Source organism: Mesoplodon bidens (genome assembly GCF_964165515.1).
Source record: "Mesoplodon bidens genome assembly, chromosome: 3".
In the NCBI taxonomy this organism is placed as follows: Eukaryota; Metazoa; Chordata; class Mammalia; order Artiodactyla; family Ziphiidae; genus Mesoplodon; species Mesoplodon bidens.
Genome location: NC_138178.1, coordinates 37,707,283 through 37,727,130, shown reverse-complemented (window position 1 = coordinate 37,727,130; position 19,848 = coordinate 37,707,283). Strand labels below are relative to the sequence as shown.

The following is a 19,848-nucleotide window of genomic DNA, read 5'->3' as shown; positions in this document are numbered from 1 at the left end:
GTGAAGACTGGCAAATAGAATTAGGAAATAATCAGTGAATTTGGGGTAGAAGTGAAAACCAGGCTATAGGCTCCACAAAAGGAACAGACGAAGTAGAAATGCAAGACTGGGTATAAATCACACACACATGAGGAGGTTTACCTTAAATGAAATGATGGAAATGAAACGACAGTTAAAAGGAGCACTAGAAGCATGGGGAGAGCTGTATTCTGTAAGAGATTGGGACAATCTGGCAAAATTTGTAGATACAGGAGAAGGAGCAAAGACACCTCGGAGATGAGTTGAAGAACCGAGATTATGCTGCATATTAGGGAGAGAAAGGAAGAGGACTTAGTTCTAGAAATGGAATGGAATAAACCTTCCTGTAAGACAGGAAGAAAGGGTGAGTGAAGAGGTGAAGAGAGCAGCAGTAATAAAAAGAGGACACTGACAAAAATAATTTAGAAGCTGAGAAAGAAATCTCAAGATTAGAAAAAAATTGCCAGGGCAGCAGGAATTCAGTCATTTCTGGACCTTACACAGGCCTGCTACTCTAGCCACAACTGCTTAGGGGAATGGGGCAGCTATCCCGGACAACCCAATGCAGAGTGTAACCGCCTGATGGGAATTCCTGACTTAAGGTGGAGACTAATTAAGAAGGACTGCGTTCAAGGTGACATTCCTCCTGTCTTATGACAGGTCCTTTGCCTATCTGAGTAAAAGACCATTTTCTACTATCAATAGAAGATATGCCTGAATTAGCAACTGCTCTACATAAGGGCAAAGGTAAGCTTGAAATCCCACTGAAAGAAAGTCACCTGTTGGAAGACACCTTTAGACATTCTGCAGGCGAGTACAGTGAGATTTGGTCCTTGCATCATCACTTTTCAAAAACCTTAGGAGATATGGACAGCAATTTCCTGATGTCATAGAGCAACTAAAAATAAATTACAGTTTTATAAACTGTAAAAGAAATGTGCAGCAGCAGTGAAACACTTCATAGAACTCATCTGAAGATAAGACATATGAGAAAGAACAACATTTTTATGGCCTTTTACTTCCTTTAAAAGCCACATGCAATAAAATAGTTGGGACTGGAATTACTTCACTGCTTTAGCAGGTATCCTCACAAATATTTAAAGAACAATATTAGAATGATAAGGCAAAAAATCATGGTTACCTCAGGAGATGGAGAAAAAGCTTTTGATACATTTTAACACCCTTTCATGACTAAAAACTCTTCGCCATTAGAAAAAGAAGAAACTTCCTTTAACTTGATAAGAATATTTACCCAAAAACTTGCTATACTTCAAATACTATATATACAGCAAATACTGACAAGATGAAGACTTCGCTTTGAAATTATGAACAAAATGAGATGCCCACTATCACCACTTCTATTCAGCATTACACTGGAGTTCCCAGTCAGTAAAGCAAGAAACAGAAAGCTACAGGATTGAAAAGAAATGGGCAAAATGTTTACAGATAAAATATCAGAATTAGTTAAGTGTTTAACACAATCTCTGAATTCAACATCAACTTGCAGAAATAAAGTGATGTATATATTATGTAGCAGCAATAAACAAAAAAATGAATATTTAAAACATCATTACATTAAAAAAACAGGTATCTAGGAATAAATTTAATAAAAGATATGTAAAACCTCTATGGGAAAAATTGTAAAAGTTCACTGAGAAACCTCAAAGAAGACCTGAAGAAATGGCTATACCATAACGTGGATAAAACTTGATATTGTAAAAGTGTAAATTCTCCTCAAATGTTTTATAGATTCAATGCAATTCCAATCAAAATCCCAACAGGTGTGTGTGTGCATGTGCGCATGTGTAACTTACAAATTGACCCTAAATTGCACACTAAAATGCAAAGGACCAAGCTCAACTTCCCGTAGGACCTGCAACTGCCTCCTCCAGGTGTATCATCCCATAGGCCCCCAAGTTTTCAGGTGTTAGGCATCTGGCATTCTGAGACAACTTCTAGAGACAGCTGGCACCCAAATACAGACTGCCTAGTATCCAGGCAGTTTGTGTATCTCCTCACTGGTAAGTCTGCTCCTGCAGTTGTCTGATAAATAGAGAGGGCAGGGCTTCCCTGGTGGTGCAGTGGTTGGGAGTCTGCCTGCCAATGCAGGGGACACGGGTTCGAGCCCTGGCCCGGGAGGATCCCACATGCCGCGGAGCAACTAAGCCCATGCGCCACAACTACTGAAGCCCGCGTGCCTGGAGCCCATGCTCAACGGGAGAGGCCACCGTGATGAGAGGCCCGCACACCGCAACAAAGAGTAGCCCCTGCTCGCCTCAACTAGAGAAAGACCACGTGCAGCAATGAACACCCGATGCAGCCAAAAATAAAAAAAAAAATTTAAATAAAGAAGAATATAGAGTTTCTTTTAAAAAAAAAAAAGAAAGGGCATTGGGAGAAGGGGGCGGGAAGCCACTCTACCAGAGACAGGCCCTGACACACCTTGCCATGGGGACAATGGGAGGATGGGAGACCTGTGCCTCCTCTTCTCTTGTTTGGGAATTCCCAAGCAAAGCCTATCCCTTAATCCATGAGCTGAGACCGGCTTGGTAAGCAACAGGTGGCATCCCCAAAGGAATCCACTTTGAAACCAGGTGTTAACCCCAAAGTTAACACCTTGTATTTCACAGTTTAAAAAAAATTGTTTTAAAATAATAATAAGGCCTATAGGAAGCATTCCTCTGTTCCCTCCATATTCTCAAGTCTCTTTAAGTCTTAACTTTTTTCCCCCACTAGTACAGAAGGAAACTAGAGCTATGGCTCTCCTTGACAGAAATTACCAGATAGCAGCACCTTTAACAACTGACAAGCCTAAAACCACTCTAATTGCCTGCAAAGAGGAGGTTGAGAGGTCTCTGAAGTTTCTAAAGTCCTTTCATATGAAAAGGGAGAGTGACCACCTCAAAAGTATCAGTAAGGAGAGGACTGGGGCTGGCGGCAGGAAGAGAGCCTGAAGGGGGTGGTGCGCCGCGGCTAGCCCGGAGGGAGTCCGGGGAAAAAGTCTGGAGCTGCCGAAGAGGCAAGAGACTTTTTCTTCCCTTTTGTTTCCTGGTGCGCGAGGAGAGGGCATTAAGAGCGCTGCTTAAAGAAGCTCCAGAGATGGGCGCGAGCCGCGGCTGAAGGCGCGGACCCCGGAGACGGGCGTGGGACGCTGGGGCTGCTGCTGCCGCCGCCACAAGGCCTGTGTGCGAGTGCAGGTCACTGTCCACCACCCCTTCCAGGGAGCCTGTGCAGCCCGCCACTGCCGGGGTCCCGGGACCCAGGGACGGCTTCCCCGGGAAAGCGCACGGAGCGCCTCGGGCTGGTGCAACGTCACGCCGGCCTCTGCCGCCGCAGGCCCGCCCCACACTGCGCGCCCCTCCCTCCCCTCGGCCTGAGTGAGCCACAGCGTCCGAATCACCGGCTCCTTTAAACCCGTCCTGTCTGAGCGAAGAACGGACGCCTTCCGGCGACCCACGCGCAAAGGCGGGGCCAGGTCCAAGGCTGAGACCCGGGAGCTGTGAGAGCAGAGAAGAGACAGGGAAATCTCTCTGTGCAGCCTCGGAGGCAGCGGATTAAATCTCCATGGTCCGTTTGATGTGCCCTGCGTCTGTGGAGTGTATGAATGGACAGCGAATCATCCCAAATTGAGGAGGTGGACTTTGAGGACAAGATTTAAGATTTTTTCCCCTTTTCCTCTTTTTACAACGAATTATCCCAAATTAAGGAGGTGGACTTTGAGAGCAAGATTTCAGACTTTTTCCCCTTTTCCTCTTTTTACAACGAATTATCTCAAATTGAGGAGGTGGACTTTGAGCAAGATTTTCGATTTTTTTCCCCGTGTTCTCTTTTTGTGAATGTGTATGTGTATGCTTCTGTGTGAGATTTTCTCTGTATACCTTTGCTTCCACCATAGGTCCCAGGGTTCTATCCGTCCGCTTTTTTTTTTTTTTTTTTTTTTTTTTTTGCTGTATGCGGGCCTCTCACTGTTGTGGCCTCTCCCGTTGCGGAGCACAGGCTCCGGACGCGCAGGCCCAACGGCCATGGCTCACGGGCCCAACCGCTCCGCGGCATGTGGGATCCTCCCAGACCGGGGCACGAACCCGTGTCCCCTGCATCGGCAGGCGGAATCTCAACCACTGCGCCACCAGGGAAGCCCCGCTTTTTTTTTTTTAATAATTACTTTTTATTTTTAATAATGCTACTATATATTATACTTTATTCTATTTTACTTTATCTTCTCTCTTTCTTTTTTTCCTACCTTCCCTTCCTCCCTCCCTCCCTCCGCCCCTTTCTTTCTTTCTTTCCTTCCTCCCTCCCTCCCTGTCTCTTTCTTTCTTTCTTTCCTTCCTCTCTCCCTCCCTTCTTCCTTTCACTCTTTCTCTTTCCTTCCTCCCTCCCCCCTTTCTTTCTTTCTTTCTTCCCTTCCTTTCTTTCTCTCTCTCTTTCTTTCTTCTACTAATTCTTTCTTTCTACTTTTTCTCCCTTTTATTCCGAGCCAGATAGATGAAAGGCTCTTGGTGCTGCAGCCAGGAGTCAGTGCTGTGCCTCTGAACTGGGAGAGCCAACTTCAGGACACGGGTCCACAAGAGACCTCCCAGCTCCACATAATATCAAGCGGCAAAAATCTCCCAGAGATCTCCATCTCAACACCAGCACCCAGCTTCAGTCAACTACCAGCAAGCTACAGTGCTGGTCACCCTATGCCAAGCAACTAGCAAGACAGGAACACAACCCCACCCATTAGCAGAGAGTCTGCCTAAAAACATAATAAGGCCACAGGCACCCCAAAACACACCACCAGACATGGACCTGTCCACCAGAAAGACAAGATCGAGCCTCAACCACCAGAACACAGGCACTAGTCCCCCCCACAAGGAAGCCTACACAACCTACTGAAACAACCGTAGCCACTGGGGACAGACACCAAAAACAGGCACTACGAATCTGCAGCCTGCAAAAAGGAGACCCCAAACACAGGAAGATAAGCAAAATGAGAAGACAGAAAAACACACAGCAGGTGAAGGAGCAAGATAAAAACCTACCAGACCTGACAAATGAAGAGGTAATAGGCAGTCTACCTGAAAAATAATTCAGAATAATGACAGTAAAGATGATACAAGATTCTATTTCCATGATCCAAAATCTTGGAAATAGAATAGACAAAATGCAAGAAACAGTTAACAAGGACCTAGAAGAACTAAAGACGAATCAAGCATCGATTAAAAACACAATAAATGAAATGAAAAATACTCTAGATGGGATCAATAGCAGAATAACTGAGGCAGAAGAACGGATAAGTGAGGTGGAAGATAAAATAGTGGAAATAACTGATGCAGAGCAAAATGAAGAAAAAAGAATGAAAAGAACAGAGGACAGGGGCTTCCCTGGTGGTGCAGTGGTTGAGAGTCCGCCTGCCGATGCAGGGGACACGGGTTCGTTCCCCGGTCTGGGAGGATCCCACATGCCGCGGAGCGGCTGGGCCCGTGAGCCATGGCTGCTGAGCCTGCGCGTCCGGAGCCTGTGCTTCGCAATGGGAGAGGCCACAACAATGAGAGGCCCACATACCGCAAAAAAAAAAAAAAAAAAAAAAAAAAAAAAGAACAGAGGACAATCTCAGAGACCTCTGGGACAACATTAAACGCACCAACATTCGAATTATAGGGGTTCCAGAAGAAGAAGAGAAAAAGAAAGGGACTGAGAAAATATTTGAGAGATTATAGTGAAAACTTCCCTAATATAGGAAAGGAAATAGTTAATCAAGTCCAGGAGGCACAGAGAGTCCCATACAGAATAAATCCAAGGAGAAATACGCCAAGACACATATTAATCAAACTGTCAAAAATTAAACAAAAAGAAATCATATTAAAAGCAGCAAGGGAAAAACAATAAATAACACACAAGGGAATCCCCATCAGGTTAACAGCTGATCTCTCAGCAGAAACTCTACAAGCCAGAAGGGAGTGGCAGGACATAATTAAAGTGATGAAGGAGAGAAACCTGCAACCAAGATTACTCTACCCAGCAAGGATCTCATGCAGATTTGATGGAGAAATTAAAACCTTTACAGACAAGCAAAAGTTGAGAGAGTTCAGCACCACCAAACCAGCTTTACAACAAATGCTAAAGGAACTTCTCTAGGCAAGAAACACAACAGAAGGAAAATACCTACAATAACGAACCCAAAACAATTAAGGAAATGGGAATAGGAACATACATATCAATAATTACCTTAAATGTAAATGGACTAAATGCTCCCACCAAAAGACACAGATTGGCTGAATGGATACAAAAACAAGACCCATATATATGCTGTCTACAAGAGACCCACTTCAGACCTAGAGACACATACAGATTGAAAGTAAGGGGATGGAAAAAGATATTCCATGCAAATGGAAATCAAAAGAAAGCTGGAGTAGCAATTCATGTATCAGACAAAATAGACTTTAAAATAAAGACTATTAGAAGAGACAAAGAAGGACACTACATAACGATAAAGGGATCGATCCAAGAAGAAGATATAACAATTGTAAATATTTATGTACCCAACATAGGAGCACCTCAATACATAAGGCAAATACTAACAGCCATAAAAGGGGAAATCGACAGTAACACACTCATAGTAGGGGACTTTAACACCCTACTTTCACCAATGGACAGATCATCCAAAATGAAAATAAATAAGGAAACACAAGCTTTAAATGATACATTAAACAAGATGGACTTAATTGATATTTATAGGACATTCCATTCAAAAACAACAGAATACACATTTTTCTCAAGTGCTCATGGAACATTCTCCAGGATAGATCATATCTTGGGTCACAAATCAAACCTTGGTAAATTTAAGAAAATTGAAATTGTATCAAGTATCTTTTCCGACCACAATGCTATGAGACTAGACATCAATTACAGGAAAAGATCTGTAAAAAATACAAACACATGGAGGCTAAACAATACACTACTCAATAACGAAGTGATCACTGAAGAAATCAAAGAGGAAATAAAAAAATACCTAGAAACAAATGACAATGGAGACACGACGACCCAAAACCTATGGGACGCAGCAAAAGCAGTTCTAAGGGCGAAGTTTATAGCAATACAATCCCACCTTAAGAAACAGGAAACATCTCGAGTAAACAACCTGACCCTGCACCTAAAGCAATTAGAGAAAGAAGAACAAAAATCCCCAAAGTTAGCAGAAGAAAAGAAATCATAAAGATCAGATCAGAAATAAATGAAAAAGAAATGAAGGAAACGATAGCAAAGATCAATAAAACTAAAAGCTGGTTCTTTGAGAAGATAAACAAAATTGATAAACCATTAGCCAGACTCATCAAGAAAAAAAGGGAGATGACTCAAATCAGTAGAATTAGAAATGAAAAAGGAGAAGTAACAACTGACACTGCAGAAATACAAAAGATCATGAGAGATTACTACAAGCAACTCTATGCCAATAAAGTGGACAACCTGGAAGAAATGGACAAATTCTTAGAAATGCACAACCTGCCAAGACTGAATCAGGAAGAAATAGAAAATATGAATAGACCAATCACAAGCACTGAAATTGAAACTGTGATTAAAAATCTTCCAACAAACAAAAGCCCAGGACCAGATGGCTTCACAGGCAAATTCTATCAAACATTTAGAGAAGAGCTAACACCTATCCTTCTCAAACTCTTCCAAAATATAGCAGAGGGAGGAACACTCCCAAACTCATTCTACGAGGCCACCATCACCTTGATACCAAAACCGGACAAGGATGTCACAAAGAAAGAAAACTACAGGCCAATATCACTGATGAACATAGATGCAAAAATCCTCAACAAAATACTAGCAAACAGAATCCAACAGCACATTAAAAGGATCATACACCATGATCAAGTGGGGTTTATTCCAGGAATGCAAGGATTCTTCAATATACGCAAATCAATCAATGTCATATACCATATTAACAAATTGAAGGAGAAAAACCATATGATCATCTCAATAGATGCAGAGAAAGCTTTCGACAAAATTCAACACCCATTTATGATAAAAACCCTGCAGAAAGTAGGCATAGAGGGAACTTTCCTCAACATAATAAAGGCCATATATGACAAACCCACAGCCAACATCGTCCTCAATGGTGAAAAACTGAAACCATTTCCACTAAGATCAGGAACAAGACAAGGCTGCCCACGCTCACCACTCATATTCAACTTAGTTTTGGAAGTTTTAGCCACAGCAATCAGAGAACAAAAGGAAATAAAAGGAATCTAAATGGGAAAAGAAGAAGTAAAGCTGTCACTGTTTGCAGATGACATGATACTATACATAGAGAATCCTAAAGATGCTACCAGAAAACTACTAGAGCTAATCAATGAATTTGGTAAAGTAGCAAGATACAAAATTAATGCACAGAAATCTCTGGCATTCCTGTACACTAATGATGAAAAATCTGAAAGTGAAATCAAGAAAACACTCCCATTTACCCTTGCAACAAAAAGAATAAAATATCTAGGAATAAACCTACCTAAGGAGACAAAAGACCTGTATGCAGAAAATTATAAGACACTGATGAAAGAAATTAAAGATGATACAAATAGATGGAGAGATATACCATGCTCCTGGATTGGAAGAATCAATATTGTGAAAATGACTCTACTACCCAAAGCAATCTACAGATTCAATGCAATCCCTATCAAACTACCACTGGCATTTTTCACAGAACTAGTACAAAAAATTTCAAAATTTGTTTGGAAAAACAAAAGACCCCGAATAGCCAAAGCAATCTTGAGAACGAAAAACGGAGCTGGAGGAATCAGGCTCCCTGACTTCAGACTATACTACAAAGCTACAGTAATCAAGACAGTGTGGTACTGGCACAAAAACAGAAAGATAGATCAATGGAACAGGATAGAAAGCCCAGAGATAAACCCACGCACATATGGTCACCTTATCTTTGATAAAGGAGGCAGGAATGTACAGTGGAGAAAGGACAGCCTCTTCAATAAGTGGTGCTGGGAAAACTGGACAGGGACATGTAAAAGTATGAGATTAGATCATTCCCTAACACCATACACAAAAATAAGCTCAAAATGGATTAAAGACCTAAATGTAAGGCCAGAAACGATCAAGCTCTTAGAGGAAAACATAGGCAGAATACTCTATGACATAAATCAGAGCAAGATCCTTTTGGACCCACCTCCTAGAGAAATGGAAATAAAAACAAAGATAAACAAATGGGACCTAATGAAACTTAAAAGCTTTTGCACAGCAAAGGAAACCATAAACAAGACCAAAAGACAACCCTCAGAATGGGAGAAAATATTTGCAAATGAAGCAACTGACAAAGGATTAATCTCCAAAATTTATAAGCAGCTCATGCAGCTCAATAGCAAAAAAACAAACAACCCAATCCAAAAATGGGCAGAAGACTTAAATAGGCATTTCTCCAAAGAAGATATACAGACTGCCAACAAACACATGAAAGAATGCTCAACATCATTAATCATTAGAGAAATGCAAATCAAAACTACAATGAGATATCATCTCACACCAGTCAGAATGGCCATCATCAAGAAATCTAGAAACAATAAATGTTGGAGAGGGTGTGGAGAAAAGGGAACACTCTTGCACTGCTGGTGGGAATGTGGATTGGTACAGCCGCTATGGAGAACAGTATGGAGGTTCCTTAAAAAACTACAAATAGAACTACCATATGACCCAGCAATCCCACTACTAGGCATATACCCTGAGAAAACCATAATTCAAAAAGAGACATGTACCAAAATGTTCATTGCAGCTCTATTCACAATAGCCCAGAGATGGAAACAACCTAAGTGTCCATCATCAGATGAATGGATAAAGAAAATGTGGCACATATATACAATGGAATATTACTCAGCCATAAAAAGAAACGAAACTGAGCTATTTGTAATGAGGTGGATAGACCTAGAGTCTGTCATACAGAGTGAAGTAAGTCAGAAAGAGAAAGACAAATACCGTATGCTAACACATATATATGGAATTTAAGAAAAAAAATGTCATGAAGAACTTAAGGGTAAAACAGGAATAGAGACACAGACCTACTGGGGGTGGGCTTGGGGATATGGGGGGGAGTGGGCTGTGATGGGGCGGGGGAGAGGCATGCACGTGTATACAGTGCCGGGCGTGGGGGGATGGATAGTGGGGGGTGGCCGTGTGGCTCGGGGGGATCGGCTCGGTGCTTTGTGGCCGCCTGGAGGGGTGGGATGGGGAGGGTGGGAGGGAGGGAGACGCAGGAGGGAGGGGATGTGGGAACAGATGTATATGTATGACTGATTCACTTTGTTGTAAAGCAGAGACTAATAAAAAAAAAAATTTAATCCAAAAAAAAAAAAAAAATTATCAGTCAGGGCTTCCCTGGTGGCGCAGTGGTTGGGAGTCCGCCTGCCGATGCAGGGGACACGGGTTCGTGCCCCGGTCCGGGAGGATCCCACATGCCGCGGAGCGGCTGGGCCCGTGAGCCATGGCCTCTGAGCCTGCGCGTCCGGAGCCTGTGCTCCACAACGGGAGAGGCCACAACAATGAGAAGCCCGCATAACGCAAAAAAAAGAAAAAAAAAAAAAAAAAGAAGAAAAGTATCAGTCAGTCCCGGAAGCTTTGTGAGGCTATCAGGGAGCCCCAGGTCAAGTATCTATAAAAGGAATGGGGTTCTGTGATTCTCTTGCACCAAGCTGCTCAGGGAGCCACACAGCCAAGCCACATGTTGAGAGAGAAAACTGTACTCCATTCCAACACCCATTGCATTAGCCCAGAAAATGCTATCTGAGAAACCCTGGGAGAGTTAACTGAGACTGAAGATCCTATTGGAAAATGAAAGTGCTCTAGATGGCAATGATGGATCTAAAAATAACCTACCTCGTTATGATGAAAACAGATTAATAAAGGATCATGGCATAGCAATGGGTAGTAGTCTCCTAAACATCATTATCTCCCTCTAAGGGCCATGGATCATAGTGACAATAATCAGTGGAAGAAAAACCAGGACCAAGCAAACCTAAGATGCACCAACCTCCACCAATGAACAGCACTGGGTACAGCATGTGCCCAGTTGGATAAAATAAATGTGGCAGCTCCTATCCCCTTGCTGGCTATCTCCCATATTTCATTTGGCACATGAGACATAAGCCATGTCACAGTTATAGTAGCAACACAAAACTGAGAACATGTACTTCGGACCACTTCAGTTCTGCCTGGCAGGCTTCCCTACAGAGTATCACCTGACCTCAAACTATGCTACTGATGTCTTAGTCACTATATTACTCTTTAGGAAAAGGGTACATTTTACTAGCTAAGTTCAAAACCATGATGTGTTTATTTCAAAGCTTCACTGTCACTGGACTATGCCTGGGAAACTCATTTCAAAATCAATATAAAACTATTTATCTCACCATTGGCCTGGTAGCCATCATTGCCCTAAACCAAGAAGTCCGTCTGTGAAAACACGAACCATAATATAGGCCCAGTAATTATCCTGTGTGTGTTAAAACTGGTAACAAATCTCAGCAAAATACTCCCCAAACTATTAAACTTAAGTTATTAAGTTTAATAACTTAGGTTCTAGGACTATCCCTAGAGTAAAAAAAACAAAAGAAAGAACATGAAGGTGTACAGATGCCTAGAGATGTCCAAAGTTCTTAGTTTCCTAGTAACCCTGGTTTGGGAGAGAAGGTTACCTTATCCATATGGAAGATCAAATCCAATTCACAAACATTTTCGAAACACTTATCCAGAGTCTCCACAAAAACCTAGGAAACGAGGAGAAATAGATACATAAGTCACATCTTCATAAATGTCACATCTGAAAGTAAAGGGGGCAGTCAAGATACTATTTACCTTATGATAAATCTCAAACCCACGACCCCCCCCAAAAAAAACCCCACCGCAAACCTCCCAGCACTAGCTGATCACCCTACTTATCCCAATTTGAAGGGGACAATTGAAGACAGGACAATCTTGTTTTCAGTATAGCAACACAACCAGCAGACACATGTGGCTTTCTTTCCCCCTTTATAAGATGCCAGCTGATATAAAAGAATAACGAAGTAACAGCTACTTATAATACTATGTCCTTTCCCCAAGCCTCCATGTATACATGTAAAAACATTTTTCTTTATCATGGTGTTAACATAGCTCTGTCCTGCTAATTTCAATGAACATTAACTTCAAAACACTTTTCCATGAATCAACTTAATTAACATGCTTACGATTTTAATTTACTATAAATATAACATTTAAACAGAAAAGTGTTCAAAGGGTAAACACTTTATAATTTATATATTATAAATAAACGCTTTATAATTAAGCTATAAGGGTATAGCTTAATGAATTTTCAGAATGAGCATATCATGTAACCACCATCCAAATATTGAAATGGAGCATTACCAGTTCCCTAGAAGCCTCCTTCATGCCCCCTCAGACCGTATCCTCTCCAAAGGTAACCACCATCCTGACTCCTACCATCACAGTTTAGTTTTGCCTGTCCTTGAATTTCCATAGAAGGCGTCATACATCATGTACTCTTTTCGTTTGGCTTCTTTCACTCAACAATGTTTGTCAATTCTCCCATGTTGTTGTATGTCATAAAATCTTGTACATATTCACTGCTGTATAGTATTTCATTCTTAAATTTATTTATCCATTCTCCTACAGACATTTGAGTTTTTTGTTTTTGACTGGGTACAAATTGATATAAATGGAAACTATACTTCCAACCACTCTGGAAAATTATTTGACATTATTTACTAATACTCTATGATCCAGCAATTCTACTCCTAGGTACATACTCAAAAGAAATGCATACAAATGTATGCCAAAAAACACATATAATAATTTCATAATAGCATTATTTATAACCCTATACATTTTTAACAATGACTGAATATCCACTGTAAGGATAACATACATAAATATGGGTTTTCAGTACTGTGCTGGGCAGTGAGCCCTTACAATCTGGCAACTCAAGTCCTTCAGTTTGAGGAAATTTCATCAAATAATTTTGTTGAGAATTTCCTCCCTTCCATATTCCTCATCTTTCTTTTTTGGAGCTGTTTATATTGGGGTATTAGACCTCCCATTTTCTTATCTTTTCTGTCTCATTTTCCTCTCATGTTTTTAATTTTTAAGAGATCATTCTGCTCTGTGTTTCCTGTTTATGAGCCCATTTTTGTTTGTCTTCCTTTATTTCTCTGTGGCTTAGAGATAGGGGGCTGTTTGTTTTATTGTTAAAATGAGTTGAATTTTACTGTTTTAGTCTCCATTTTCCATGTCAGAGCCTTTCCTCAGATGTCTGATTATCCTTGTTTTTTATTCATAAGAATTAAAGGCTGATTGGAAGCTCTGTAATAATGGCTATTTGCTGGGAATCCTACCCTCCACCACCGCCCTGGGCTTTTTAATTTCATTTTCCTTAGATTGGTCAGATTTCCCAGAGGAATTTTACAATCTCCTGCCTAAACAGTAAAAGACTAGCTGTCAGAAATTTGGGAGCTGAGTGGCAGGAAAAGGGTTGGAAAGTTAGTATACAACATTTACAAGGCATATGTTCACTTAATCCCCCTGACTTGTACCATCAACTATGTCTAGAATTGGAGAAAGGATTTAGGGATCTAACTGGTTCTCAGCTTTCCTTGACCACTCCACACCCACACCACAGTGAGACTCTGTACAGCTAGCTTTGTGCCTTTTGAGGGTTCCACGGTGTGTAGCAGGTTGGCTGTCAGCTTTCTCTACTGCTGGCCTGGGGTGTGACTTCCTTGGACCAGCCAAGTCAATACCAGGCATTCATACTCTTCCCTTCTTTCAAAAAATTCCTTGCTACTGTCTTCTCTCTTGTTCTCTCTGTCCTTGTGGGTATGTATGTTCTTTTAAAATTCATGTTCTATAGTTTTAAAGGAAGAAAATGAACTTAGAAGTGTGGGAGCTCCCAAGAGGACTTTTAAAAACATGAAACTGACAAAGTCTAAAATTCTTACAGAAAATAAAATGTGAAAGAATACCAAGAACATTTGGACAAACAATGATAATAAGGAATGACTGGTCTTACTAGGTATCAAAATTCATTGTAAAGCTTTGGTAATTAAGGGAGTGTAATACTAAGATAGAAATAAAAGTATGGATCAGTGGGACAGAACATAAAGTACTGGAACATATACACGTTTATAAGAAAACAATTTCTTTTTCTGGATGGGATAAGTCATTTTCATTACTATCAAAGGCATAAACACGTGTTGGAAATTTGTTAAACGGTCAAAGTTCATTTTAAAAAACCTACTGTAAATTAAGGTAATGTAGATTAAAATGATGTAGATTAAAATGCATCATCTGTCTCTTAAATAAAGTAATACTTCCCATAAAAAGCAAAGGTGGAGGGGCTTCCCTGGTGGCGCAGTGGTTGAGAGTCCGCCTGCCGATGCAGGGGACATGGGTTCATGCCCCGGTCCGGGAAGATCCCACATGCTGCGGAGCGGCTGGGCCCGTGGGCCGTGGCTGCTGAGCCTGCGCGTCCGGAGCCTGTGCTCCGCAACGGGAGAGGCCACAACAGTGAGAAGCCCGCGTACCGCAAAAAAAAAAAAAAAAAAAAAAAAGCAAAGGTGGGCTTTTGCCTTAATGCTGAATAACACTGGTTCTAGAATCCTGTGCAAGTCTAAACAAAAATGCATTCTCTGAAAATTGTTTTCCACTTATTGTGAATGTCAATAGATCAAGTTCAAAGACAAGGCATGATTAAAAACTGCCATTGTCTTAAATTCTGCAGGCTATGAATTTCAGATAAGTTTCACCAAAAAGTCACAGTTGACAAACGCAGTGAAGCACAGGGACACAGCACAGACACTTTGGGTTTTGAAGTTTGAGAAATTGAAGTAGAAAGTAGATTTTGTGCGGAATACTTTTACATGCTCTAGGAAGACCCAGAATCATGACAGCTGTAGCAGTCTGTGAAAAAGTCACCATAGCCTGCCGTCACCAAGTTGCCTCCATATCTGTAGCTCCCATACTGGGTGCCAGCATTCATGTAGCCTCCAATGGTTGGCACCACCAAATCCTCTTCCTCTCCCTCTATTGCAGATGTCCCCTCCTTTGCCCTGCCCTGGTAGGTCTGGGCGTAGAGGCACTTCAGTTTGCATGGAGCCTCCCATGCCAAGAAAATACAATTTTTGATAAAGATGGTATTTTAAATTGATGGGAAAAAGATGACCTAGACAATAAATAGCGTCGGGACAAATGGCTATCCTTTGGGGTAAAAAATATTGTACCTGGGCTTCCCTGGTGGCGCAGTGGTTGAGAGTCCGCCTGCCGATGCAGGGGACACGGGTTCGTGCCCCGGTCCGGGAAGATCCCACATGCCGCGGAGCGGCTGGGCCTGTGAGCCATGGCCGCTGAGCCTGCGCGTCCGGAGCCTGTGCTCCGCAACGGGAGAGGCCACAACAGTGAAAGGCCCGCGTACCGCGAAAAAATATATATATATATTGTACCTATCTCAATACAGACATATAAATACCTTAAAGATATTGAGCTAAATGTAAACAAAAAACAAAAAACAAAAGAAACTAACAAAGCAATGGCAGATCCATTTTATGTCATCTGGGTCTCTCTTGGAAATGATTTAGTCATTCTGTGGGATGCTTCTGGTTAGCTGACACTGTTCAAAGCAGCAAGTGGAGATGCTGCCTAGCGCCAGGACACGTGAGGAGAAGCAGCCCATATTTCTCAGCAGCACTGTGCCAAGGGGCTGTTTTCATTAAAGAGGGTTAATGAAATTAAGATTGGTGTATTAGGGGCTTCCCTGGTGGCACAGTGGTTGAGAGTCCGCCTGCCAATGCAGGGGACACGGGTTCATGCCCCGGTCCGGGAAGATCCCACATGCCACGGAGCGGCTGGGCCCGTGAGCCATGGCCGCTGAGCCTGCGCATCCGTAGCCTGTGCTCCACAACGGGAGAGGCCACAGCAGTGAGAGGCCCGCGTACCGCAAAAAAAAAAAAAAGATTGGTGTATTAGTCTGCTTGGGCTGCCACAACAAAATACCACATGGTAGTAACCAAGTCTGTGTGGCTTAAACAACAGACATTTTCTCACAGTGTTGGAGGTTAGAAGTCCTAGATCAAGGTTTGGCAGGAGCAGTTTCTCCTCCTGGCTTGCAGACAGCTGCCTTCTCCCTGTGTCCTTGAATGGCCTCTCCTTGGTTTGTGCATGTGGAAAGAAAGAGATCTCTGGTGTCTCTTCCTCTTCATAATTATAAGAACACCAGCTGCATGAGATCAGAACCCCACCCTTAGGCCTAGTTTAACTTACTTCCTTAAAGGCCCCGTCTCCAAATACAGTCACATTGGGGGTTAAAGGCTTCAACATACAAATTTTGGGAGGACACAATTTAGTCCATAACAATTGGGTTCTCAGTAGGCTAGTGATACAGAATAAGATGGAATAGCTCCAGAAAAAACATCCCCAGATAGAGATCAAAACGAACAGTCAGATGTATCTATTTCTCCTAAAGCTTTCTCAAAACATCATAATTCAAGACCATAATCAAGGTCAAGAGAAAGGAAACAAAAGTCAGATAATGTAGGAAGAAACCGCAGGAGCCAGAACATAATAAGCAAACAGCGTGCTAATGCATGAAGGGACTGAAATGAAGGTGCTACAGACTCAGATGGCAAAATAATATGACATGAATCTAAAACTAAATTAAGAAACAAATCTGGGGAATAAAATGACAAAGAACATTCTTCTCACAAAGGAAAAGAGCAACTAAATTCATCTGCAAATGGTGAGAACAGACACAAATACAAAGAATGAAAGTCATCAAGAGGCAAAAGTCATTCAACATCTAAGTCTCATAAAAGGCATCACCTTAGTAGAAGCAAGGAATGGAAAAGGTCTTGATCCTACAAGGTTGCAAAGGGCAGACAAATTACAAGAAAAGGAAATGGTGTAAAAACAAAAACAAGAAGAAACAGCTGCAGCTACTGGAGATTCTGTTCTCAATGTTGCTGCCCTGTTGCCATCAAGAACACAGGTAACTCCTCAGGTAGCTACAGAGGCTCAAAGGGCAGCCCCACAAGCTAAACCTTTGGCAGAGGTCAGAATAGCCACATTTAGCTATTATAACACAGCAGCTGTGACTCCAATGAAATTCGCTGAACAGAAATAAAAAGGAAAACACTGGATATAGTTCAGCTGATGAAGAAAGTTACAAGACTCTGAAGCAACAGGAAGTAGTATGTGGTAATCTAGATGCTCAGTATGAAAAGATCATAAACTCATACACAAAGAGGAGTAGGATTGGGTCTCACTCTTCAACGCGAGGAATGGATACAGGTTGAAAAAGATCACACATTTGAAGTATGGGAGGGACTTCCCTGGCGGTCCAGTGGTTAAGACTCCACGCTTCCACTGTAGCGGGCATGGGTTTGATTCCTGGTTGGGGAACTAAGATCCCGCATGCTACAAGGCGCGGCCAAAAAAAAAAAAAAAAAAGAAAAAAAAGTATGGGACTTACAGAGTTCTTGTTCTGAAGTCAGGTCTTTGTGCACCAAACAGCTAGCATTCTAATTTGCATGGATGTCATGCTGACTTTAGTATACTGAAAAATGATTTTTACCACAAAAAAGAAATGATAATTTTGTGACATGATAAGAGATATTAGCTTGATATGGTGGTAATCATTTTGCAATATATATCAGTCAATACACTATACATCTTAACTTTACAAAATGTTATGTGTTATATATCAATTATACCTTGATAAAGCTGGGGGAAAAAAGAAAAACATCATTTTTTATAAGTATTAAATCAATGATACTGGTGTTAGTGTTGTAATCAGGTTAAATCTACTTCTATCAAACTTGATAGGAGGGGACCTCCCTGGTGGTGCAGTGGTTAAGAATCCACCTGCCAATGCCAGGGACACGGGTTTGATCCCTGGTCCGGGAAGATGCCACATGCCATGGAGCAACTAAGCCCTTGCACCACAGCTACTGAGCCTGCGCTCTAGTGCCTGCAAGCCACAACTACTGAGCCTGCGCACCACAACTACTGAAGCCCGGGTGCCCTAGAGCCCACGTCGCAACTACTGAGCCCACATGCCACAACTACCAAGCCTGCTTGCTTCAACTACTGAATCCTGCACATCTAGAGCCCGTGCTCTGCAACAAGAAGCACGCGCACCGCAACAAAGAGTAGCCCTTGCTCACCACAACTAGAGAAAGCCCACGTGCAGCAGCAAAGACCCAGTGCAGCCAAAAATAAATAAAATTTTAAAAAACAAACTTGAGGGCTTCCTGTGGCGCAGTGGTTGAGAATCTGCCTGCCAATGCAGGGGACACGGGTTCGAGCCCTGGTCTGGGAGGATCCCACATGTCGCGGAGCAACTAGCCCCATGAGCCACAATTACTGAGCCTGCGTATCTGGAGCCTGTGCTCCGCAACAAGAGAGGCTGTGATAGTGAGAGGCCCGCGCACCGCGATGAGGAGTGGCCCCCACTTGCCGCAACTAGAGAAAGCCCTTGCACAGAAACGAGGAGCCAACACAACCATAAATAAAAAAATAAAAAAAAAACTTGATAGGACAGTATTTTTTAGCTCATGAATCCTACTTTTCAAATATATAAAAGCTGCAGATGGGATAAAATCTCACACACAGATTTTTTTGCATCCACTGTCTTGTGTACCTCTGTTAACTTTTTATAGTTATTTTCATCTCTTGAAACACGAAAGAAATGTTATGTAGATTTCTTTAGACAATCTGGCCAAAGTGCTACATAATCAAGCACAAATAAGCTGGGTGGTGATAATAATAAAAATGGTTTTCTCAAAAGAAAAAATAAAGCAATGGCAATACTGGAGAATATTTTTATATACCTTCAAGCTACAAGAAGAAAGACAAGCAAACCTAACTACATAAAGTTAAAAGACAAATGGACTAGGAGAAAATATCTGCAATAAATATAACAGAAAAGGATTAGTATCCATAAAGTTAGGAAAAAAACAAACGCTTACAAATGAATAAAACAAATGAGCCAGACTTCCCTGGTGGCACAGTGGTTAAGAATCCGCCTGCCAATGCAGGGGATACTGGTTTGAGCCTTGGTCTGGGAAGATCCCACATGCTATGGAACAACTAAGCCCATGCGCTACAACTGAAGATCCCACATGCCGCGGAGCAACTAAGCCCGTGTGCCACAACTACTGAGCCTGCGCTCTAGAGCCTGTGAGTCACAGTTACTAAGCCCACGTGCCTAGAGCCCATGCTCCACAACAAGAGAAGCCACCGCAATGAGAAGCCCGCACACCACAACGAAGAGTAGCCCCTGCTCGTCGCAACTAGAGAAAGGCCGAGCGCAGCAACAAAGACCCAATGCAGCCAAAAAATTTTAAAATAAATAAATAAATAAATAGATTTAAAAAAACAAAAACAAATGAGCCATTAGAAAAGTGGACAAATGCTATGGTAAGACATTTTCAAATACAAAATGACTGGTAAACAGTAAAAGATATGTGGCCTCACTAGTATTCAAGAAAGCTAGGGAAAACAACAAATTTCTATTTTTTCACCCATAAGATGGCAAACATTTGAAAATATCCTTAATATTTAAAGCTGGTAAGGTTATGGGGAAATAGGACTTTGGGGAGAGGCAATCAGGTACTATCTAACAATTTAAAAAGCACACATCTTTAATTAAAGCAGCAATTCCAAATTTAGGAATCTATCCTAAAGAAACTAACACACGTGCATACAGATGCATGTGCAAGGATATCATTGCACAATAATTTGCAATAGGAAGAAACTGGGAGAAACCTGAATGCCCACAGGTAGGGTATTGAATAA

General features: G+C 41.8%; 1 protein-coding gene across 1 annotated transcript in view; it reads right to left on the bottom strand.

The window, feature by feature from the left end:
- Positions 1–19,848, bottom strand: part of AP3S2 (adaptor related protein complex 3 subunit sigma 2) — a 66,600-nt gene that overhangs the window by 25,848 nt on the left and 20,904 nt on the right. Inside the window, exon 4 of the mRNA XM_081227767.1 lies at positions 11,700–11,771. Coding sequence (XP_081083893.1) covers positions 11,700–11,771 — 72 coding nt within the window. The remainder of the gene's footprint in view (positions 1–11,699; positions 11,772–19,848) is intronic.